Source organism: Rhineura floridana, chromosome 11, assembly GCF_030035675.1.
Source record: "Rhineura floridana isolate rRhiFlo1 chromosome 11, rRhiFlo1.hap2, whole genome shotgun sequence".
Lineage (NCBI taxonomy): Eukaryota > Metazoa > Chordata > Lepidosauria > Squamata > Rhineuridae > Rhineura > Rhineura floridana.
In genome coordinates this window covers 53,027,423-53,051,752 of record NC_084490.1, presented here as the reverse complement: position 1 = coordinate 53,051,752, position 24,330 = coordinate 53,027,423, and the positions used below count along the sequence as shown (strand labels likewise).

Sequence of the window (24,330 nt, the reverse complement as noted above, 5' to 3'; positions counted from 1 at the left end):
ACTTTATTCTGCTACCTTCTGTGTGTGTGTGCTTATTTTTAATGTTGTTTTAGGCTACTTAGATGTGCAGCAGCCAAGGCCAGCATCTTGTACTTGTTTTTTTTAAGTAACTGACATGTAACTGTAGTGATTACTTTTGAGAAAAAGTAATCGGCTACTTTCAGAGCAATTGCAATTGTAACGGCAATTACTACTTTCTGGGCCATGTAACTGTAACTGTAATTTATTACTTTTAAAAAGTAATCTTCCAAGCTCTGGGCAGTGGGTCTTAAAGGTCTTAGACAGAAATCTTAGCGCAGTACTGCTACCTAAGGTCACTTTAGCTTGAGATATTGAACCTGGAACCTTCTGCATGAGAAGCACATGTGTTGCCACTGAAGCTACAGCCTCTCCCAATGCTATTTCAATGTATTTCCATTTGCAACTAATTTCTAAACTAGGATGCTAAGTCTTAAGCCATTGGAAGCCAATGCCCCCCTCACTTGGAAGCCATTGCCCCCCTCACCTGGAAACCTTTCCTTCTGTTTTTCCTGTATCACTGAGCAACCATATTTGCAGGTGCAATCTTGTGTTTCATGATTACTACATCCCTTCTGGTGTCATTTAATGGCCCTGAAAACAGATTCCATAACTAAGCCCTGGTGAGCCCCAGCTTGATTTAAGCCTTCAAATGAATTTGAGTTATAATGTTAAAAAAATTAGAGTGGTTAGTTTCTGAAAAAGAGAAGTATAGAGGCTCAAACTTGCCTAGAAGCTATATTTGCTGCTTTTCTCCCGCCATATCCCAATAGTTACTTATTTTATGAAGAAAATGCACTTTTCACATGCTCAGAAGCATTCTTTTCAAGTTTCATCTAGAGCCATTACATTACACACACAAAGCCAGATTGTACAGTTGAACACCAGCACTATTGAAGCCTTTTAAGCAAATCTGTGACACTCAAGGACACCACCTGAAATATCCAAAACAGTTTTGGGGGGAAGAGGATTCCTACCCTGTGGATTTATCTCTTTCCTCCACCACAGCTCTCCCCAGAGCCTGAGATATGACCCTGCCTCCCAAGTGCTATTTCCCTGGTCCCAGGCTTACTTTTCTAACATAAGGCTCATCTGGGTGATATTTGGGAGGCTTCAGCAAGAGAAGGATGCGGTCATAGAGCTGGATCCCATTGAGAGATGTCACCCCCATGTAAAGGAAGATGCCAAAGAGCACTGCAAGTGGAATCAACTTCAGGATGGGTTCCATGAGGATGGAGAGGCCTGCAGGTGAGGAAAAGCCAATGGTGCAGGTTAATAGGATGATAAAGCTTCAATTAAGGTGTGATCAAGAGAACTGTGCTCTCCAATTGGAAGGGACAAAGAAAATAGCAACTGCTATGCTAGATCAAGCCAACTGACCATCTAATTACCAGTCAGATGCCACAGGGAAGTTCTCAAACAGAACATAGTGGCAATAATCAGTCCCCTGTTCATTGTTTCTCAGTATCTGGTTGTCAGATGTATACACTGTCTTCAAACATGGGTGCTGCATTTCCACCTATCATGGTCAGCCATCATGGATAGACCTAGCGTATCCTCCTCTATAGCTTCATCAAATTCTTTTCAAAATATACTTATCCTAGAGACTATCACAATGAAATCCACAGGTGAATTAATTTTTGTGCGAACAGATCTTTCCTCAAGAGTGTTTATTCATTTGTTAATATCAAGTTCAGCAGATTACCCATATTATTTTGAAATTGAACTCATCATTTTTTGAATCTCTAGCCCTTCCATGCCACTTTTAATCTTATAACAGGGATGGGGAACCTGTGGCTGTGCAGATATTGTTAAGACTACAATGTCCATTATCTGTGTGATGATGGATTATGCTGGCTATGACTCATGGGAGTTACAGTCCAGCAACATTGGGAGGGACAGAGGTCCCCACCCCTATCTTATAATGTTGTTCTCTTCCCTTCTAAAAGCCTCCTCAGGTTAATGATTTGCTATGCAAAGAAGCTTTGTCATTTTGTGTAAAAATTACTGCTCACCAGCTGGGGGACCTGTATAGGGAAGGGACTGCATGGAGGTGGTAAACACTCTGGGTGCTGTGCCCAGTTTGGGGGTGTTAGGTGAAAGTGGCATAGGTCTTTCTTTCAGAGTCAAGCTTTCAATGAGGTCAGGCACTTCAATGGTGAGCCTGTTGTTACTCCTTTGGAAGAACTCCAATCAATCCTATCATCCTAAACCAGGCACAGCCAAACTAAAAGTGGCAGGGCAGAAACATGTTTACCCCGTGTCTGCCCCATTCATGCATAATGGGTGACAAACCTGCAGCCCTCCAAATGTTCTTGGACTCCAACGCCAGTCAACCCCAGTCAGGATGGTCAATGGTCAGGGGTGATGGGAGCTGTAATCCAGCAACATCTGGAGGGCCACAGGTTTCCTACTTCTGATATAGAAAGTGAAGTTGGTGATGTAAGTTTTATACAAAAAGGGGAGCTGGGTTGGGAGAAAAGTTCTGGATGTGAAAGAGTGGAGGGAGGTAAGGTAAGGTGGGGAAAGTTCAGCTTTGCTCACCTCTGTGCACCTTTTGTTGGAAAAATGAGACACTTCATACCACAAGCATGTCTGCCACCATTATATTTACTTTGATCCCTAGACAACCCACAAATGAAAACAAATGAAATCTTCAGAAGACCTCACCTACAAGAATGGCCACCAGCAGGCCAGTGACCCTTTGCTCCTTGACCTCCTGGACATAGGCTTTCTCCCCTGGGACAGTCACCTTGGACATCACTGTCAGGGCATTAGCATGCGTGACAGTCCTCACTGTGGTGGCACTGAGCCAGGGCATGCCAAAAAGGGGTAAGATGCCCCCCATGCCAACAATTAGAAGTAGATCTAGATGGAAACCTGAACCCTTCACCAGCTTCCTCTCGGGTTTGCTCACAATCAACCTGAAGAAGAAGGGGGGGGGAAACCAGAGAGAGAATATTTCTTTGATGTGTTTCCATGACAGACCTGACATCCCAACTACTGGCATATAACCAACCATTACTGCAGCATGTTAATTAAAATTGCACCTCCATACAGGAACATTGATAGGGGGTGGTTCAAAATGGCCCAAGCCTTGGGTCTTTTGTGCTCTTGCCTCTTCTCCTTTTTTTACCCCCTTAACTTTTTTTTAAATTAAAAGCATATTTAATGCTACTGAGACCACCCGATCCAGCACCCTAATTTGCCTAAAGGCACATATAGTAGATAGATGAAGTGGGGAAGGAGGTGTGTGTGTGTGAGAGAGAGAGAGAGAGAGAAATATGTTGGATAAAACTTGTTTTACTTTTAATATGCCACGAGAAGCAGTTCTTGCCAGCAGAATGCAGGTGGGGTGGAGGGACCAATTCATATATAGGCTGCGTACAAACCAGACATTTAAACCACATCTCACCCACCCCAAATAATCCTGGTAACTGTAGTTTGTTAAGGGTGCTGGGAATTGTAGCTCCATGAGTGGTAAACTACAGTTTGTGGTATGTGAGCTTTAAATGTATGGTATGTATGCAGCCCACATGTACTGGATCCAGAAAATAATTTTGGCACTCCATAGCTCAGAGTAGGCCTGGCAGTTTGTTTTTCTCCCTCTAAAAGCTGGCCTAAATTTGCATCTATGTTTATCAATTGGCATATGCAAAATTTGTAAGAGGGGCCTGTTCCCCTGAGTCTTTAAAGTACCTAGCAACACTGCTATTGGAATGGATGCAAAATTCTACCCTGGTGAAGTGTCATTATGGAATGTACACAGTTAGGCTCATTTCCTGCCCCAAACTACCCCCACAAGGCCTTTTTTTCATTGTGACTTGCTTTCCACTTCCCTGCATCGCCTCATTTTATCCATTAAACTTCCTTTGGCCACCTTTCAACCCTTTCCTTCCTTATTTTGGCTTCATCCACTCTGGTCTTTTTCTATACATTTCTCTGATTCCTTACGTGGTGATCTGCGACTCCAAGAAGATGAGAATGAAGACCAACAGGGCAGGTAAAGCTGCAGCAAACATCAACCAGATGGGAAACTCGTCATATTCTCCCAATGGATAAACGAACCAGCCCCTTGATGGATAGGAAGTCTCAAGGCCTTTTGGAACTTTCAGTTTCTGGGAGGAAATAAGCAAGATAAACATTGATGAGCTCTAGATCTTTTGATTGCCAATGCAGCAGTGGCGACTGGTGGCTCCATGTCAATGGGGCAGTGGAATCCAGATTTTAGTCCAAAATTTCAAGGAGCTGTCCAAGATGTGGAAACCTATAGTTTAAGCACCTTGGACAGCTCCTTTAAAGTTTGGACTAAACTCCAGAGCAGGGTCCACTGCCCCACTGACTTGGAGCTGCCACTGCAATGCAGGAAACATATTTTAGCCTAACATTTTAGGCGGGCAAGACTGCATGAGCAGTGCTCCTTATTTCTGCACAGAACAGCCTTCTGAACTAGACAAAGGAAGGAGAGGGCACTATTGATAAAGCAACTAGCTACTCACCTGACTGTAGGTGTGCTCAATAAAGTAGTCTGCTAAGGCCATGAGGAAGATGGCAATAGGGACACCAAAGTCACCAATCACACGGCGGAGCTGTCAAAAAGTAAGAACCACATTAATTTGGCAATATTAGGCTAGAAGTTAGGGATGAACAAGACCAACTGAATCTTCGGAAATGAGACAGAACAGAGGTTCTCAGGGCTACCAGGGCAGGCATCCATACTGACTCCAGAGAGACAAAAGAAATTTATTCCATTTAAAAAGTTTTGATATGATAATCCCAGTCACGACCTTTCCCTTCTTCAAATATGCAGACAGTGTGGAACTTTAAAAAAAAGCTGTTTCTTGATTTGGCCCCTTTAGTGGCTTGAATCATGCCAGACACCATCTTGTTTCAGTTTGTCTCACTCTCCTGGGAAGTCCTCGAAATGAGAGTTTGCCCAATCAGCTTAAAATAAGCTTTAAGGTCCAAGTCTTTGCACTGTTGTGTGCCTGAAAGGATCTGCCATCAGAGGTGGTAAGTGGGAGATCCAGTTGCATCTTTTTTTGTTCGTACTAGGGCTAAAGGAAGCCAAAAGACTGGGAAGCTCTCAGCCTATGCCGCCATGTTTGTTAGCATCCAAGCCCCCCCCCACCAGAGGCTGATAGATGATTTTTAGACCTAAAGGTTGATAAGGAAACATTTAGACTATCAAAGTTGGCAGCTTAAAAGGGAGAGGGGACGAAGAAACTGCCACAGCAAACCCTTTAATCATACATTGTGGCTGATATGCTGGGCTGTGTATACTCTGTGCAATCAAAAGAATTTTGTACCAAGGCTACACAAATTCTGCAGTTTGTATAAATTATGCACATTAACCATAATTACTTGTGTAAACATTAACCCATTTCTCCGATAGCACATTATTATGCATATTTATTTGGAAGTAAGTCCCACTGAGTTCAGCAGGATTTACTTCCATATAAGTGCAGCCTTAGTCACTGGAATGAAAGGGCTGTGGAGGGTACTGAAAACCTGACTTTAAATCCTGCTTTTTCTCCTGTTTGCCTTCCGAGATTTTATGTTACCTGACTTAGCAGTTTCAAGGGCTAGTAGTGACTATCTTTGTTTTTACTGAAAGTTGAGATTCTTAGGATATTGAATTCTATGCCCAATATACATTTGTGAAAATACCCACTACTCTCTCTGTGTGTGTAGTATGATGTTAACATGAATTTTGTGCAGACAGCTTTCTTGTATTTAATATTAGGACTGTCACCCAATTAAAGAAATCTTAGTTGATCAGACAGTTAACTGATTAAGGTGCAATCCAAACCCAAGCTCCATGAGAATGTGCAAGCTAAGTTCTGGTGAATCTCTGGCTCAGCCAGCTTGTTCCCAGCTCAGCTGGGCTATGCCAGTGTAACTCGCTCATTCCAGCTCAGCCAGAGACACACTGACTTTACTCACTCATCCTGGCTCAACCTGGGCTCAGCCTAGGCTCAGCCAGCTCAGCTGAGACTGGCATAATGTATGCCAGTGTAAACCCTGAAAAATGGGCATCCAGGAGATTGGTGGGGAGGGACTGGGGAGGAACTTACATTGGATCCTAACTCCATTTGCACTCTGTCATGTCATGTTGTGCCCCAGATTGGGAGGGGAGGCACTGATGAGGGTGATATCAACTTTGAGGACTTTTAGACCTAAATGCTGATAAGGGAATATTTAGGGACAACGAGCTGAGGGAGGGGTTGAGCAGTGAGGAGAGTTCATAGCACACCCAGCCCCCTGGCCTCCCTGCTGGAGCGCAACCTGAACTGTCAGACTGCTCCATTAGACACGCCCCCCTCACCCATGTTGAAGGCACTGCCTTGTCAACCTGGCCTTCCCCAGCCGAGCGCCCTGCAGCTTCCCACACTCGAGCAGACAGTTAGCCCCCACCACTCGGAGGGGGAGGCTGAGATCCAGCTCCCATCACCTCACGCTGGGAGGCTTCAGAGGCGAGAAGTTCAATGGATGGAGTTAAGGAGGAGCCGCTGTTTATGCACGAAAGCCAAGCCTACTTAAGTGGACTCGGGAGGGGTTCTTTGCTGAGTCAGCGTCTGAGAGCTGCGAAGATATGCTTAGTCAGTGTTAGCCAGGGCAAAAATTCCTAGAAAGAGTAGTTAGGTTGATGAGTCACAAAGCTTTTGATATACCTATCACTTTAATAAAAAGAGAAAAACTGGGGTGTGTGGTTTGCCATTGGTCAAAATGGCGGTGTAGAGGCAAATCTGAAGCCACGGGGACTTTTTTGCACTTAATGTCCTGTCATTGCTGAGCAGACTTTCAAAAATCATTTCTGGGTAAGTGATACTGTGGGCAAAGCGAGGAGCTCAATCTAAAGTTCCTAAACTTCATCTGACCGCTGCTATAAGCAATAGGTCAGCCGCACCTTCTGAAGACGAAGGTAAAATTCACATGGAGCAGGGAGGCCAGAAAACGCCTAAGGGTGGAAAATGGACAAATGCACTGTCAGATGACATTGAATCAGATGAATATATTTCTAAAACAAGGAAAGCGCTTACAGCTGACTGGGCATCAGCACTGCAACCTATAGAAGGGAAAATTGAAACTCTTTCTGCCCAAATTAAAGACATCTTGAAAACAGCTAATGCAGTCATGAATCTAGGCCTCGGGCGCAGCAAGAAGTTAGAATGACTTAAAATGGCAACTAGAGAGCTGAAGTTAAGTGTAGTGGAACAGGAGGATCAGGCTTGCAGAGGAAATATTTGTCTGAGGGGGGTCCCAGAGAAAGAGAAGGGGGCTGATATGCATGCATTACTTGTGAATTGGTTAAACACCTTGAATCTGGATATTGCTTTCACTGCAGATAATGTAGAAAGAGCACACAGAGCACTTGGCGCTCATGCTAGACCGAATGCCCCCCTGAGGGACAAAATAGTGAAATTCAAAAGATTTAAAATAAAAGAAAAAATCCATAAAGCCTTGTGCAACCTCAGTGTAATAAAATACAATGCCATAGTTGACGTATATCAAGACCTGAGCCCTGACACATGACAATGAAGGAAGCTGCTGAAACCTTACACGGGAGCACTCCAAGAAGCAAGAATTTGCTATAGGTGGGGGTTCCCATTCAAGTTAATATTATTGCATAATTGAAAATATCTTACAGCTAGCATGGAACATTAGGCAGAACAACTTTTGCAATATCTCCACTTAAACCCCATATGTGAGTAACTCAGAGAGGAACACAATGAGGAAGACGGGCAATGGGAACGTCAAAAAACAAAAGAGACAAGAGGAACAAGAGAATTAATCTTACAGGAAAGCGATCACAGCAGATGATCCACCCCAGACGATAATGAGGACTGAACTTAAAAAATCTTGATTGCCCTACCCAAATTTAAATCTCCAATTTTATGACAGGACTATATATTAGAATCCTAAATGGCCATTCAGTCATTATCAAAACCACCCCCTGTGGCAGGAGAGGACCTAACATTGTATATGGTCCCGATCACAAGTGGTATGAGGTATTTTTCAGCAAAACCTCATGGCACCTCACAACCATGCAGGTGGCACCGCTTATTAGTTTGTTAGTTTTGCTGTTTTACTATTCTGCTTGTTATAAGAAGTTGCTCCAGTTACTCAGAGTACAATTCCTTAGGATTTTGCACCAGAACAAACCATGGAACGTTCAGTCTACAACCTCAACACTCCCTTCTCAAACACCATGACACAGTCACTAGATAAACTCAGAATACTCTCCTTAGATGTCAACAGCCTTGGCACAGCCATCAAACGAGCCAGGGTAGTGGCAGCACTTAAGCGTGACTCTCCTGATTTGATTTGTTTGCAAGAGACCCATCAAAGCAAAAAACAAAAAGGCAAACTCCTTAAAGGAATCTGGATAGGAGAAGAAATTTGTCCCAAAGGAACATCAAAGGCCAGAGGGACAGTGATATTGCTAGCACATACATACAAATCTTTATTGCAAAGTCTACAGACCATCACAAACAGACAAAATACAACTATAAACACATAAAAACAAGAACAGTTATCAGTAAATGGATTACTTTGGGCTCAACCATTCCGATAAAATCAAATAAAATCAGGGCCTTGACCTAGTCATAGCCTTCCTAATCATCATGGCCTGATTCAAAACTTGGCCACTGATATGGTAGTTCCTTCGTCAGAGCCCTGAAGAAGGATTGTTAAAAGTGCGCTAGGAGTGCGACCCGGTATATTTAGAAGAATTGGGGTTAAGAGATCGTTTCTAGCTTCCTCATAGAATTTACATTTAAAAAGAACATGCGAGACCGTCTCCACCTCAAGTGTTTCGCAGGGGCAATACCTAAGAATTCTTGGGGTCTTATCATACCTGCCCTCCAATAATTTCGAGGGTAGAGCTTCAAAGCGGGCCAATGAGTAGGCCCGCCTGTACTTAGGGACAGATAGCCAGTATAAGTAACGCATACCATCTTTACTAGGGGGTACGTCCATGCCTAAGGCCCGAGGGGAACATGGGCCGGATGCAGCTATAGAAAGCTCTTGATTATCTATATCCATTAAACGATGTTTCACCGTCGCCTTAGCTACATTAAGCTCCATACTCAGCAGTTCTACTGGAGAAAGACCTACCGAAACTATTTTCTCTGAGACCACTTTTGGCCAGGATGCGTTAGAAGAGTCCATTAAGTTCTGCTGCACATAGGACTCTTGTGTGAACTTAAAATGGCACTGTAGCCAGTAGTAAATAGTATAGAGCCAGGCTAGACAATTTAGGGAGTTTAAACTGACTTCCAGCATGAGAGTAGCCCCAGACACACATCTGGGGACACCAAGGATAGATCTTAAAAAGGCATGAAGAGGACGCTCTAAGTGCCCCTTATAATATGGAATCCATATAGGGGCCCCATACAACAACATAGGGATAATTTTAACTCAAAGGATATGTATTGCGGCCCGGACAAATTTCCCTCCTTTGACAAAATAGAACCGGGATAAAGCTCCCAAGTTTTTCCCAGCTTTTGCTTTGATATAATTGACTTGGGCTTTCCAGTTACCCGTCTCTTGGAAGCAGATCCCCAGATATTTAAAGGAATTTACCTGGTCAATTCTAACAGAGCCGAGAAACCAGGGAACTCTGACCTTCCTCTTAGAGAATACGATGACTTCAGATTTTGTATGATTGATGGTTAGAAGGTTATCTTTGCAGTACTCCGCAAACCCTGAGAGTAATCTTTTCAAGCCCAACTGGGTTTGGGATATAAGAGCTGCGTCATCAGCATAAAGTAGAATATTAATTTTAGCAGAACCTAGTTTAGGATGGTGTGATTGAATCTCTTGCAAGACAGGGGGAAGGTCTGCCAAGTATAGATTGAATAAAGTGGGTGCTAAGCCACATCCTTGCCTGACTCCTAAAGAGGAGCATATTTCACGAGAGAGATGGCCACGATGATTACAGTGGACTTGCATCGAGGTGTTTTGATATAATGCCGATATCAAGCACAAAAGTCTCTTGTCTATCAAAAAGGATTCTAATTTGCTCCACAAGCGACCGCATGGAATAGAGTCAAAAGCTGACTTCAGATCTATGAAGTCAACATATAATTTGCCTCCACGGGGTTTAGAGTATTTGTACGCCAGCTGGGCTAGGGCCAGGCAGTGGTCAAGAGTGGAATACCCTGGTTTAAATCCAATCTGCTCGGCCCCCAGGATGTTGTTAGTGCTAACCCACTGTTTCAGCTTGGAACCTAAATAGCTGGCGTAAACCTTACCCACCACGGAGAGCAGAGTGATGGGCCGATAATTACTCGGGTCATATTTTGCACCGTTCTTGTAAATTGGAATGATATAGGCTCTCAGCCATGATGCCGGGATCATTCCAGAGTAATTTATTTATGTAAAAAGAGATACCAACATTGAGGCCCACCAGCTTATATTGTATTTCAGCAACTCCAGAGGAATACCGTCTGGATAGGAGAAGAAATCTGTCCCAAAGGAACATCAAAGGCCAGAGGGACAGTGATATTGCTAGCAACAAAAAATGTCAGATAGTTTCTGACTCACTCATGGACCTGAATGGATGTTACATCTAATGGCACATTAGATGGCAAAAACATAACTGTGTGTTTACTCTACGCACCTAACACTGCTCAGTTAACATTTATTCAAGAAACTCTTCACATCATTTCTGATTTTGCCCATGGAGAAATAATTATCGGAAGTGACATTAACTGCTGCCTGAATGACATGTTGGACCGAAGTGGTCATCAACATTGCTTATTTACAGATGGTTCTAACATTATATCCTTACTCACCTGATGCGATCTGATAGACACCTCTGGAAAGAGACTATACATTCTACTCAAACAGATTTAAGACACACTCCAGGCTTCATCATTTTTTTATCTCTAAAGGATTGTGGGGGAGACTCTTGAAAGCTGACATAGGGGTAAAATCTATGTCAGATCATGCTCCAGTTTTGATGGAGCTATCCAGGCTATTCCCATCTGGAGGGGCATTCTCCTGGAAATTCAGTTCCAATTTGCTCTCTGAAGAGCTTACAGTCATTAAACTGAAGGAGGTTTTAACTCAGTATTTCCAGGAGAAAGTCAATCCGGATGCTGACATGCATATCATTTGGGACGCTATGAAAGCCGTCACCAGGGGGCACTGTATCAAAGAAGCTAGCTTTCTTAAGTGTGAGTGACAAAAAGTGGTCAATTCCATTTTAGAGGATATTGCAGTGTTAGATCTAGAATTTAAGAGAACAGGAGACAGAATTATTGGCCAAACTCTCCGCAATAAGCAAAGGGCACTGCTGTCCCTTGACACTGATAAGGCCTATGTGGCAATGGCGTACACCCAACAGCCTTGTTATGAATTTGGCAACAAGGGGTCCAAATCGTTAACTAGTGTCCTTAAAAAAGGGCACTCAAGAAACCTAATTTCTGGTGTTAAGGACAGATTGGGGTCCATAGTTTTTGAGCACAAATGCATAAATGAAGAATTTATGGCTTTTTACTCAAATCTGTACTCATCTGACTTCCCTGAAGAACAACACATTACTTCTTTCCTTGATTGATTTCTGCCAAAACCTCTCTCTCCTGAGCATCAGGAGTATCTAAACCAACTGATATTGGAGGAAGAGGTGAGCGAGACCATAAACACTTTAGAAAATGGCAAGTCCCTGGGGTAAGGTGGGTTCACTAGCAATTTTTATAAAGGGTTTAGGTCTAAACTCACTCCATGGCTCACTGAGCTTTTTAACACCATCCTGTTGGGAGGTGATATCCCTGATTCATGAAAAAAAAACAAAGATTGTGGTACTTTTGAAGCCAGATAGGGACCCCCAGCAGGTAGGCTCTTATCACCCTATTGCACATTAACCAAGATGCCAAAATAATGTCCTCTGTGATGGTTAAGTGCATGAACAGGTTTATAGGGCATTATATAAGCCCAGACCAAACAGGGTTCATATCCAAATGAAATATTGCTGACCCCATTCGTAGAACCCTGAATGTCATATAAATAATAAAAACAAACAAACTCTCGGCAGCCTTAGTCTCGCTGGATATCTTCAAGGTGTTCAATAGAGTGGAATGGGGGTTCCTCAAAACCCTATTGCAAAAAATTAATTTTGGAAATCAGTTTCTCCATCTAATTAACCAATTATACTCAGTCATCAGCAGTGATTTATACTGATGGCATGGAATCTTCCCACATAAAACGTTGCAGAGGGACAAAGCAAGAATGCCCCTTATCTCCGTTGTTATTTGCTCTTGTCACTGAAACCCTTGCTGTAGCAATTTGGAGTAACCCAGAGATAGGAGGCATCCAAGCTGGAGACTCGGAGCACAAAATAAATTTTTTTGCGGATGAGGTACTCCTAATGCTTAGTCATCCCCACAGGGCGATTCATGCTATTCATGACACCCTAAAAAGTTCCAAATTGCAGCCAGGCTAGAAATCAATTGTTCCAAGTAAAAAATGCTGTGCTTCCACATCACTGAGCAAGGCAGAGAACGCCTTGTAAAGGTCTCAGGCTTTTGCATATGCTCAGGAGGGTTCCAATACCTGAGGGTCATCATAACAAAGCATCCTGCCCAACTCCAACACTGCAATTAATGCAGAGTAACTAAGGCCATAAGACTTGAATAGATGGAAACATCTGGGAATGTCATGGCTGGGCAGGACTGCCACTGTTAAAATGGCTACCCTGCCCAAGCTTCTATTTCTCTTTCAAGTGCTCCCCACTGCAATCCCCAAGCAATGGTTTCAAAGACGGCAAATTTTTTTAGGGAAATTTATCACTAATGGCAAGTGCAGCAGCATACGTTCCTTGGCAGTTTTTAGACCCAGAAGCAAGGGAGGCCTTGGTGTCTCCAACTTATTATTAATTATTATGACTCATTTCAGTGCAAACAACTGTCCCATATTATCCCTAATACTAAAGATATAAAGTGGATAGCAATGGAGACTGAAAAATCTTCCCCAACAATTCGGGCATTGCCCTTCTTAACAGTGTTGTGGCTGAAGCTCAAACAAATAGAAAATCCATTTCTCCAAACAATCCTCCTAGTCTGGAAACAATGGGAGAAGATTTTAGCTCCCTCACTCTCTCCTCTCACCCCTTTTCTAGACTTGCCAGAATTCAGAAATATCGATAAATATGCCCAATAGAAAGGGTGGGAGGAGAAAGGCTTATATAGAATACAGGACCTATTTGTGAGCGGTCAGCCTATAATAGAAACAATGTTGCGAGACAAACTGGAGAATCTTCCATTTAACTGGTTCCATCTTGTCTAAGTATGCTCGTTAGCCTGCAAACTTAACAGAAACAAAAGTCCACCGCTCCCTTACTGTATACGGACATCTTTGCTCCAGCTCAGATCATGACCCAAAAGGGATGGCAGCACTCCTTTATCGAGCATTAATCAATGCTACCATGGGAGACACCAATGGTCTGAGAATGAAATGCGAAGATGAACTTGGGACAGAGATAGATAACCAGCAATGGCAGCAAATAAGGTCAAAACCACCTCTTAAAACACCCTCAGCTAAGATCCAAGAGGCAACTCTTAAAGTATTCCTACAGTGGCACTGGACCCCCTTAAAACTATTTCATATCAACTCAACTCTCTCACCACTCTGTTGGAGAGGCTGTGACACAGTAGGTTCATTCTACCATATGTGGTGGGATTGCACACCAATCAAAAGATTCTGGTCAATGGTATTTAGCACAATCTCTGGCATCACTGGTCAGTTAATGATTCCTACATCAGCATTTGCCCTCTTGTCGCTTACTGACCATCTTGATGAACCTAGTGGTTTTGCTCTTGGCAGCCGCTCACATGGAAATTACTTTTAAGAAAAAAGCTGAGAATCTCACCATGAAATGGTGGTTGTATAGAGTGTGGGACATAGCAGTCTCCGAAAAATTAATGCACGACAGACGTGCTATCAGAGACCAATCATGCAGAGATAAATTTGATGACACATGGTACCCTTTTTTGGCATATGTCAATAGAACTTTGCCCACTGTCTCCCCACCCACTACTCATTTCTCTTTGTGGTGCAGTTATGTATTTAAGTCAGAGAACTTGATTTCTGTGACTATGAAGTAATGCACGACAAAGGAGGCATCATTCATGACTAACTGTAATTGCTCAGGAGAGTAAAATATAAATCTCCTAATATTTTGTAAACTGGATAATTGTACTCTGTGACCTTGCTTTTGTTTGATCATTTTTATTAAAAAAATTAATAAAAAAAAATTTTAAGAGAAAAACTCACAGAACTGTGTGAGATTGTGTTCCTCAGCTTTGGGCAGGACATCTGACCTGGCACCCCAGTTGAATTTACACAGGCAAAAATGATGGTGTAAGTCAAACTCTGTCAGGCTTGGGCTAGCTCAGCCAGCAGTAGCCTCGCTCCTTAATGAGTTTGGATCTGGCGTACTTTATGCCAGCTGAATTTAAGCCAGTGTAAATTACACCAGTTTCCATAACTCAGGATTGCTCTGAAAAACCGCATCAATTTGCATATGAAAAAAAAACCACATTTTGGTTTTAGATAATGCACATATCTATTGCAGAAAGTCTCATCTTAGAATTCCCCCTTATGTCTCCTTATGTCTAATGTGAGAGGGAATGCCTCTTAAAAGATGGAGCCTGCCATACATAATACTTGCATTAAAAATAATAACAACAAAAATCTAAAATCTGTTTCTTGATTACTTGGCATGTTATAAATTGATTAATCCAATTGATTAAACATTGCAGCCCTATTTGTTACTTTTTATATTTAATATTGTAGATACTCTGGGAACAACAGCGAAGCCCCAGTTATTCTAAATCAAACTGTTAATCAAAAACTTTCTCCCAGTATCCCGCTGTTTCAGTGTGCAGTCCACCCAATTCTATTCATCCCAGCTATAGGTTGGTCATTATACAGAGACAAACCAAACTGATGTGTGCAAGCATAGGCTTACACTCTTCCCTTCCAAGGTCCCAAAATATACAGAAGTCCTGTTTCACTCGAGTGCAATGCAGGATTTACCTTGCCAGGAAAGAAACTGCTGTTCTTGAATTTGCGCAAGAAGAAAGCGATGAAGAATGTTCCTGCCATGAGGACAAGGGAGAGCAGGGCAGTGTTGGGTAGAGGTATTTTTGGATCCTCATCTCCAATCTGAGTGCTGTTTATATATTCTAGCTTCAGGGGGTGTTTCTCGAAAATCTGTAAGAGGGTGGATGTGTTAGAATGGACTAGGCAGGAAGAGGGGAAGGACTCAAGTCAATTTATAACACAACCAACCAAAAATAGCACACACTTGCCTACACCCCACCCATATCCTATTGTGGTTGCATAAAGCAAAATAATTCCTAACCCTACTCCCTTATGCCTCAAAAAGGTCTAAGAGTCGACCTAATCTACATATGCAGCAGGAAGAGGTGGTAGAGTTGACTGTACCATTTTAGAATGCAGGCAGGGGATACCATTTTGAATCCTCGTCACGTAAAAAGGAAAAGAAGTGCCCTTCCTCCTGTAGTCTGAAATGATACTGCCCATTCTATTACCTCAGAACCCTATCACCTCATTCTGTTGCATGTACAGACCAGGCCTAATTTAAATTTAGTCTGTTGCTAATTTAAATTTAATTTATTGCTGTTTACATTGTTTTAAAAATGCTTCTAATTACTTTTTTAACTGTTTTTATTGATAATTTTAACTTTTTTTGTAACCCCTTAGAGATTTTTTATAATCAAGCGATATATAAATGTTGTTAAATAAAAGAAATAAATAGGATTGGATTGATATTTCAGGCAGGATCTACATCTACAGCAGCAGTGTAAGAGTATGGCAGAAAAGCTCAAGCACAGTCCTTTACCTGCTATGCTGACTTTTCTATTTGCAGGGGATTTTTTTAAAAATAGAAAAGCATTCAAAAAGATGGCCCTCCAGCTGCAGTGCTGCAGTTCATTCTACCACCTCAGCAGGGCACCACTTCATCCTGCTACATGTGTGTAGATCAAGCCTGACAGGCAGAGCAATCCAAATCATGGGAAGCCGGAGGGGGTGGTGGTTGGGGGGGGAGCCAGCAAGAAGCTCCAAGGCATCCACTCCCCATTCAGGAGCCACCAGGCTGGCTGAATGCCAGCTCAGTTGGGAGCCACATGTGGAAGCTGGAAAAACAAAATCCAGCTCCTGCAAATACCTCTACAGGGGAGTAAGCATTCCCCATTGACCAGCCTTAAAATTATTTTACTCTGCTGACCTATTGCCTGGTGGAAATGTTGCATGGATCAGGACCCAAGGGAGTGCCCCAAACATGAGGATGGCACGTAGGTTCCCCCCCATGGCTGCTCCTCCACCATGCCCCCAGAATACCCTGTTTTGGGGCCTTCTCCATCCACTGGGCTGGGCTTCCCTGGTGGATCCTCAGCTGAGCTGGCAGGGTCCCGGTGGTGCTGCAGCTAAGCTAGGACGAGGGGTTTCTGCTGGCAGAGCACAGCGATGCTGGGAGCATGCCAGCTCAGCCAGGGATCTGCCACATCCAACTCCCCCCAGCCAGGCACAAATACTAGTTGGACTGCACCCCAAGCCTTGGTCTCTTCCCCTAAGAAGGGCTATTCAAATTGGCCTTTATCATGCTTTTTTAAACCTGACACAAAACATCAAGACAATGCTCCAGTCTATAACTTTTTTTAAACCACCCACATGGAAATCTATGTGTTTAATTAAAATATTTATAAAAATGGAAATAGACTGCCTTCAAGTCGATTCCGACTTATGGCAACCCTATGAACAGGGTTTTCATGGCAAGCGGTATTCAGAGGTGGTTTACCATTGCCTCCCTCTAAGGCTGAGAGGCAGTGACTGGCCCAAGGTCACCCAGTCAGCTTCATGGGTGTGTGGGGACCTGCGGTCTCCCAGGTCGTAGTCCAGCACCTTAACCACTACACCGCACTGGCTCTCAAAATATTTATATAATGCCCTTTATCAAAAAAATTAAAATGGTTCCACAGTGGTTCAGGACAGTACAAGAATTAAAAATATGAGCCCATTACAATTCAGAAATAAAAGCAGCAAATAAAAGCTCACAGCTGTATCATACTTAAAACACCTTTAAAATACTTAAAATACCTAGGTGAATTAACAGGGCTTTTTGTCTAGCACCTAAGACTGGCGCTAGGCAAGCCTTCCTGGGAGAGGCAATTCCATAACCTGGGCATCAGAACCAAAGAAGCTCCTCTCCCTATGTGACATCTACTTCAACTCCAAAGGAGGAAGGACTGAGAGAGAAGCATTGGCCAAAGCCTTTAAGTGTGGGCAGTTTGGAATGGGAGAAGGGCTTCTTCAGGTTCTTGGGTCCCAAGCAGGGATAGGGAATCTGTCAATTTGGTTTCTCCCACTTTCTCATTTCCTCCCTCCCTGAATCTTAAGTTCAGTTCTCTACATTTCCACATCAGTATGGTATGTGTGTGTGTAAGTCCATTGTGAAAATTCATCAACATTTTAGTGGAAATGTCTCCTAATATCCCTTTTTTGTATACAGTTTTACCTAATATACACATTTTTACAAAGCAATCACCCCAATGTAATGCATATTTGAATGTTCTTTTCAAAAATATATGCATTTTATGCACACTTTACCCCTGTATATGCATTTTTATTTATTCCTTTATAAAATATATGTGTACACCATTTCGTTAAAAATCCAAACGGCTTAGAAGAAGTTAAAAAACCACCACCATACAATAAAAACATAAAAAATACAATAAAAACATAGCTTAACTATTTTTGTACATATTGTTTGGCTGGAGAACTGCATTTCAAAATTCAGAGAAGCGCAAATTTTGAAAGATAACTGTGTTTCAGTTCATATTGTTTCAGAAAGAGCAAATTAAGTAGGTTCAGCTTTAAATGCAAACGGATTCAAATTTCTCCCCCATCCCTTGTCTCACGCTGTTTAGAACGTTGAAGGTAAGTACCATACCTTTGAAAGGAGCTTGGGAATGAACAGGCAACCAAGAAAAATTCTTTTAAAACTGGCAAGATGTGATCCAAAGAAAATTCTAGCCCCTGCATTCTACAGTAATGGAAGAGCCTGAACCATTTTCAAAGATAGCCCCTCTCACAACATACTGAGGTAATTCAAGTGGGAGGCTACCACAGCATGGGTCACCATGGCCAGATCGTATCTGTCCAGGAGTGGTTACAGCTGGTGGCCTAGTTTTTAATAAACATCGCTTGGTTGGAGAACTGCATCACAAAATTCGGATAAATGTGACGTTCGAAGGATGGCTATGTTTCGGTTCTTGTGTTTGTTTCGGAAAGTGTGAAATTTGAAAAAATTGGCTTTAAATACAAACGGAATTAATCTTTTTCCCCGACCCTAGTTTCCACCCTCCACTAATGTTTTCCCAGCCCTCAGCACCCCTGCCTCCCAAGTCAAAAGACAGTATCCAATCCTTGAAAACCACCCCTTGCAGATGTATCCAAGGGTGATTATGGAAGGAAACCAATACGACGGAAGCTGCAGTCTCAAGACAGCAACATTTTGAGGACTGCAACTTCCTCTTTGCTCCTTTGTGAAGCCAAGCCCTCAGCTGGCTTCTTTTGGTCTACCAAGTTTTTTGATGGCCTGTCTATCTCCCTGCATTTGTGCTGGCGTTCCTTGTGCCTCAGCGTGCATGTCACAATCTGTGATTCTGCATGAATTATGATGGCTGCCATACTGCTAAGGACTTGCTTGTCCTTAGGCCCTCACCTGATATTTCTGCTTCTTTTGGCCCTTCATCTCCTCCTTCAAACATCTGCCTCCTAAAGGCTCATCTCCAGAAGCACTTAGTCCACCCCAGTTCAATTCCTTGATAGGGTAATTCAGAGCTAAACTCATTTGGAAGAGCTCCATTTTACTCTCTTTTCTTCCTACACGTTTTCATTCCTCCCTCCTTTCTTCAGTTTCTATAGAAACCATGTCTTGGCAGCCTCACTTCCTGTGACCAATGGGTTATCATAACAGAGGGATAAACGAGCGATTACCTATTGCAATTCTCAGAAGGAGGAGACTGTGGTACATGTCACAAACTCCAATAACAACAACAATACGTAGTTATACATGGTAAAAAGAAATGGGAGCAGAGGAGGGGGGAAAGCAGTTTTACAAGCTGAGACTGAGAGCAGAAACACAGTAATATATAGTCCGATCAACTGAATCTACAACAGCACATTTCCTTATTTATTTATTTATCCATGCATGTGAGAGATACGTTGTTCACTTTTGGACTTAGTGGATGGCTTTGGATAAATGCTTATGCCTCCCAGTCTTGGTTTTCACCCATTTATAAAATGGGAATAAAAGTGATAGGCACCACAGGGAGCAACTATAAAGCAATATATATTTGCTATAATACTTTCAACTTTTGACTTGGGGCCTGTGGGGATGCGTTTTTGAGAAACTCAGCACCACCACTTAAAAAGCTCTGTCTCTCACTTGATAACCCAAAACAATAGCATGGAGATCAGGGCCATGGAGGAAGGTCTCAAATTTCTGGCAGGTGATGTTTGAGGATCAAACTACACAATTAACATGAAACACAGCTGCTGTTCTTCACACCTTGCCTCCCCAACAGGTATAGGGGAGAAATTCAATTCAGTCCTCATTTAATGTAAAAACTATCAAATTCACACTTTCTGAATCAATATGAGAACTGAAACAGCCATCCTTTGAAATTCACAGTTATCCCATTTTGTGATGCAGTTCTCCAGCCAATGTTTACAAAAAATGCATCTGTTAGGGGGAAATGTGCATAAAAATGAATATATTGGTGGAAACAACATACAAAAATCCACCATACTAGGTGAAAGTGCTTGAAAAAATGTGTACATTAGTTAAAAGTGCATACAAAAGTGTGTTTATTAGGAGAAATTTGCACTAAAATGCTTAAGAATTTTCATGATTAAAACATTGCAGAAATGTGGAGAACTGAAGATTGGAAAACTGAAAAATGGAGGGAACCAAAATTGATAGATTCTTCCATCCCTATTCCCAGATAATGTGTAGTTAAACAAGAAGCATGACATGCCATCATCATACTCTGAAATGGAGTGAGGCAGGTGGGAACAGAGCATGATGTCAGCATATCATGCTTCTTCTTTAACAAAACGGTATTGGGAAAATCCAAAGTGGAGAGGTGAGATGGCAGCAGCCGTGACTTCCTCATAGCCTGTAATTTGGGCCTGAGTTTTCCTAAATTGGCAGGGACATAAAAAAAATCTTCTGCAGCACATAAAAGGCCTTACACAATACAGAGAAAGCTGAAGCTTGCTACAGACATAGTTGAAGATAACATGAAAACCTGAAAATGGAACATTTTTATACCCCCTGCTCAGAACTTGAGACACAAAATCTATCTCACAATAGCAGCCAGCATTCTGGCGCAAAGGAAGTCAAGCCGCATGTGAGACAATGGAGGAGAAGTACTATGTACAGTTCAGTACTCAGGCATTGCCAAGGCATCTTAGCAGATTTTCACCACTGCCTCACAGGTCTTGTCCCCTGCACCAGCAAAGTAGCTGTCTCAAAAAAGCAATACCCTGTAGGAAGGGAGGCAGACAGAACACAAGCCATGTTACCTTGAAGAGTTTGTAGAAAGTCTCGTAGATGAAGATAAGGGAGATGAGGAAGGAGAAGATCTCTTGGGTGTAGCGGGAGATGAAACGTACCAGGAAGCTGCCCTCAAAAGCCACCACCAGCACCACCAAGATTATAAGCCAAAAGCCAATCCAGACTCTCCCCACAAGGTATTCCAACCCGTTTGTCTCACAAAACTGTGTAGAGAGAAATGGGTAGGGTGAATTATCTTCCATTCATTTCAAATGTGTCTATCCTGCTTTAAAAACAAACTAAGCTAATGGTCATCACTACGTCTAATGGTAATGAACGAATGGTGGTGACAGACTGTCACCTCGGTTACATAAATTGATTTGGAGGGTGGAGTAAACGGACCTGATTTAAGTACCTTTTCAATGGTGGAGTCAAGTAATGATTCAACAGGGATGTGATTTATAGCAAGAATCCTACCTTAAAAAAGGCTTCTTCAAAAACCAGAAGGGGGCCAGAAAAGCCAAGCACAAGCAAAGGCTGAGCTCCAAGCAAGCAGAAGAAGACACCCTGGACTGCTGTAGAGAGCAGAAGCTCGGATACTCCCATCAGCTTTTCAGTCTTCTCACCTGGAAAAAAAAGCAGATGTTAGGAAGAAAGCTGGGCCCCTTGTCTTCTCCACTATGCAACTCGGATATCTGGCATGCCAGTAAGAGCACTTAAAATTTTTGAGCTGAAGACAGACAATGCTTTGTCTTTAGAGAAGTTTAACTTCTCAAGATGCATTCTTATTTCTTTTGTCCCAGTGTTGAAACAAAACAAAAACCTGCTTATCAAAGATGAAAGTGACATGAGCAGACACACCATGAGCAGCATGCCATCTTTCAAACAACTTCAAGCCCTCTAAAAAAATGCCTTCCATCTCTATCTGTAACTATTGTAATGAGTTTGAGGTTTGACTGCATCGGTTTTGCTGGTCCTCAGTCCTGGGATTTTAAAGCTGTAAAATGGGATTGTGCAAAAAAAAAGAAAATTTAAAAATGGGGGGAATGCTAAAATGGTCAAGCCGGCTTCCTTGTTAAGTAAATAGCCAGGTCTATTAAGCATCTGCTTTGTAATGTAAGCAAGGGCAATAAGTTGCTACAGAAACTAAATATCTGGAGATCTTTCTGCACGGTATGCAGAAACCTGTATGTCTTTGTTATTCTTCCCCCCTCCCTTGGCCGGGGGTGATATAATCAAGGTGTCTGTGTGTGTGAAAGATAGCAATAACCTAGCAGTCCTGGAACTGGGACTGACACAGAGGCTCAACTTGCTGTCTGTGAGAAACCAATGCTACGGTGTTGAGCAGTGGCGGCTGGTGGATCCATGTCAGTGGGGCAGTGGAGTCCAGTCCAGGTTTAGTCCAAACTTTCAAGGAGTTTCAACTCCTTGAAAGTTTGAACTAAAACCTGGAGTGGATTCTACTGCCCCACTGATATGGAGCTACCAACCACCACTGGTATTGAGGAGCCCCCTAGAAATCTGATGAACAAGATCTGTTGAAGTATTAATGCTATGCGTCTTCCATCTCATGCTCACCCTTATAATAAATAATAAGTCGTATATCAAAGAAATGCCAGCTGTCTCCAGTGACCTTCATTCTAAGGAAGCCAAGCCTAAGGGATGCACCTGAAACCTGGGTTGGGCATACAGGGAAAACCTTATAATGACGTATGATGAAACACATACTGGTGCTCCCCCGCCGCCTGGCCTCACTGCTATCAATTCTGCAGCTGGTGGCCAGCAGCCAGCTTACCACTCAGCAACCTGCTGTGGCTGCTGCCACCTCAACCACTGCCTGCCCACTTGCTTGCTTGCTGTGGAACACCACTGCAAATATGCGGCCAATAGTGTTCTAAAAGCACTCTCCAGGCCCACCACTCCTCACTTTTATTACAGTTTAACAGAGACGATTAAACTCTAAACAGAGTTTGCCAACTTGGCAGCAGTGAGGTAGCAGTTCAGCCATTTTTCATGGCTACCTCACTCCAAGGAAGGACCCCTTCCTCAGACTGCTGCAATGAGGGGAGAAGATGGCCCCAGACTGGAGATGGCTGCAGTGACAGCAGAAGGAGTGGGAGCAGGGAGGTGACAGGGGGCAGGAGATGGAGGAGGAAGGAGGAGTAGGCAATGAGGGGAGTGGAGGAGGAGATAAAGGCTTTGGTGGGGAACACATAAGGGGAGGAGGAAGGTGGCAGGTGGCAGCAGTTACAGGCAGTGTGCTACATTGCACCAGCCCTGTGGGTATAACATTATACAAGACAACTAAACCTCCGCATAATCCAAAGTATGTATTCTACAAAGAATTGTCTGTTTCAATGGACAACTGCAAAATCAGAGATTCCACTTCTCCCATTTTGTTTGTTTGGCCAGTGACTGACTTGAGAGGGGGGGCAAGCGCTCCAAATCACCATTTGCATCAGGATTTTGCTTAAGATTCATTTACCAACATCCGATTCTAACCATTTTTTTTAAAAAGTCACTAAATATCTTTTACATGGTTGAAAACTAGAGTAGCAAAGGAGTGTTTGTGGTCCAAAGTTAAACAGACTTTTTTTGCTTTAAATTGTTTTTTTCTGTTTGCTTTTCATGTGCGTTATTTTTGAGCATCACTTATTGGTATAATGGTAAATAAATAAGCAAGCAAGGCATGGAAGTAGCCTTTCCCCTGCACAATTTTCTGGTTGTTGTTCATGCGATCGAGCCCCACCCACATATGGGAAAGGCTTGGAGAAAACAAACGACCCTGTAAAGAAGACCCTGCTGGGAAGTTTCACGCTATTCTCTACCTATCCTGTTTTGTCCAGCAGAGACTCAAGAGGGGAAGTGGTGCCAAGCTGTCAGGAACCCCAGTTTGAGGCAAAACCTTCTGCATTTTTTGTAACAGTACTTTCCCACTGATCACCAGTTTGTGATTATTTGTCAGCGTGCAGCGAGTAGCTCTAGCTCTCTTACTCAGAAGGCCTCCAAAGGTAATGGCAGGGGAAAGGGCAGCAAAGTAGATAAAGATGACGGCAGCCAGAGACTGAGCATTGAGAGCATCCGTGATATCACTGAGGTACTTGGGGTACCGGCGTTCTATGTCCCTCACCAGCCCCCCAAAAGGCCTGCCCGTCCTGCGCAAGGGGTCATCATCATCTTCTGCCTTGAGGGTCTGGGCTTCCAGTTCTTGCTCTGCATGAGACAGAAGGACACAGGCAATGAGAAGGCTGAATGAGTACAAGGAAAAGGGGCTGGTTTTCACAGCGGGCCTCAATCAGGACATCAGCCTCATTCTTTGTGAACAACTGTTCTGGTTACGTGGTTCTGGAGTTTTGTTCAAAATCATGTAAAATACCCTCAAAAAAGCAGAAGAGAACCTGTGGCCCACAGACCTAATTAGGTCCGCCAGGCCTCCACATTTGATCTGTGAGGTTGTTTTGGCCAAGCCACGCCCACCCGCCGCACACCTGGCATCATACATGACAACTGGGGTGGAGCAGGTAAAGACAAGGCTGGGCCAAAAAGGGGTTTTCAGCCCCAACAATCAGCTTTAAAGTGTGATTGTTGAAGCTTCAAAGCCCCACACATGGTGTGCTTGCGCCCGCATGGTTAATTTCAAACCTGATATCATTGTGACATCATGTGATTGACAGATGGTCAACCTTACCCACCTGCCAAACTTAGCTTGGTGGGGG

The 24,330-nt window shown here is 43.0% G+C and overlaps 1 protein-coding gene across 9 annotated transcripts in view; it reads right to left on the bottom strand.

Annotated features, from left to right (window-relative positions):
- Positions 1-24,330, bottom strand: part of SLC4A1 (solute carrier family 4 member 1 (Diego blood group)) — a 79,032-nt gene that overhangs the window by 11,922 nt on the left and 42,780 nt on the right. For 7 of the 9 annotated variants that reach the window (XM_061591374.1, XM_061591372.1, XM_061591371.1 and 4 more), the window contains 8 exons: positions 23,609-23,827; positions 21,092-21,240; positions 20,644-20,838; positions 15,064-15,240; positions 4,518-4,607; positions 3,973-4,136; positions 2,689-2,942; positions 1,091-1,260 (listed from right to left, as the gene is read on the bottom strand). In XM_061591374.1, coding sequence (XP_061447358.1) covers positions 1,091-1,260; positions 2,689-2,942; positions 3,973-4,136; positions 4,518-4,607; positions 15,064-15,240; positions 20,644-20,838; positions 21,092-21,240; positions 23,609-23,827 — 1,418 coding nt within the window. The remainder of the gene's footprint in view (positions 1-1,090; positions 1,261-2,688; positions 2,943-3,972; positions 4,137-4,517; positions 4,608-15,063; positions 15,241-20,643; positions 20,839-21,091; positions 21,241-23,608; positions 23,828-24,330) is intronic. The other 2 variants (XR_009758565.1, XR_009758564.1) reach the window with 1 other exon arrangement.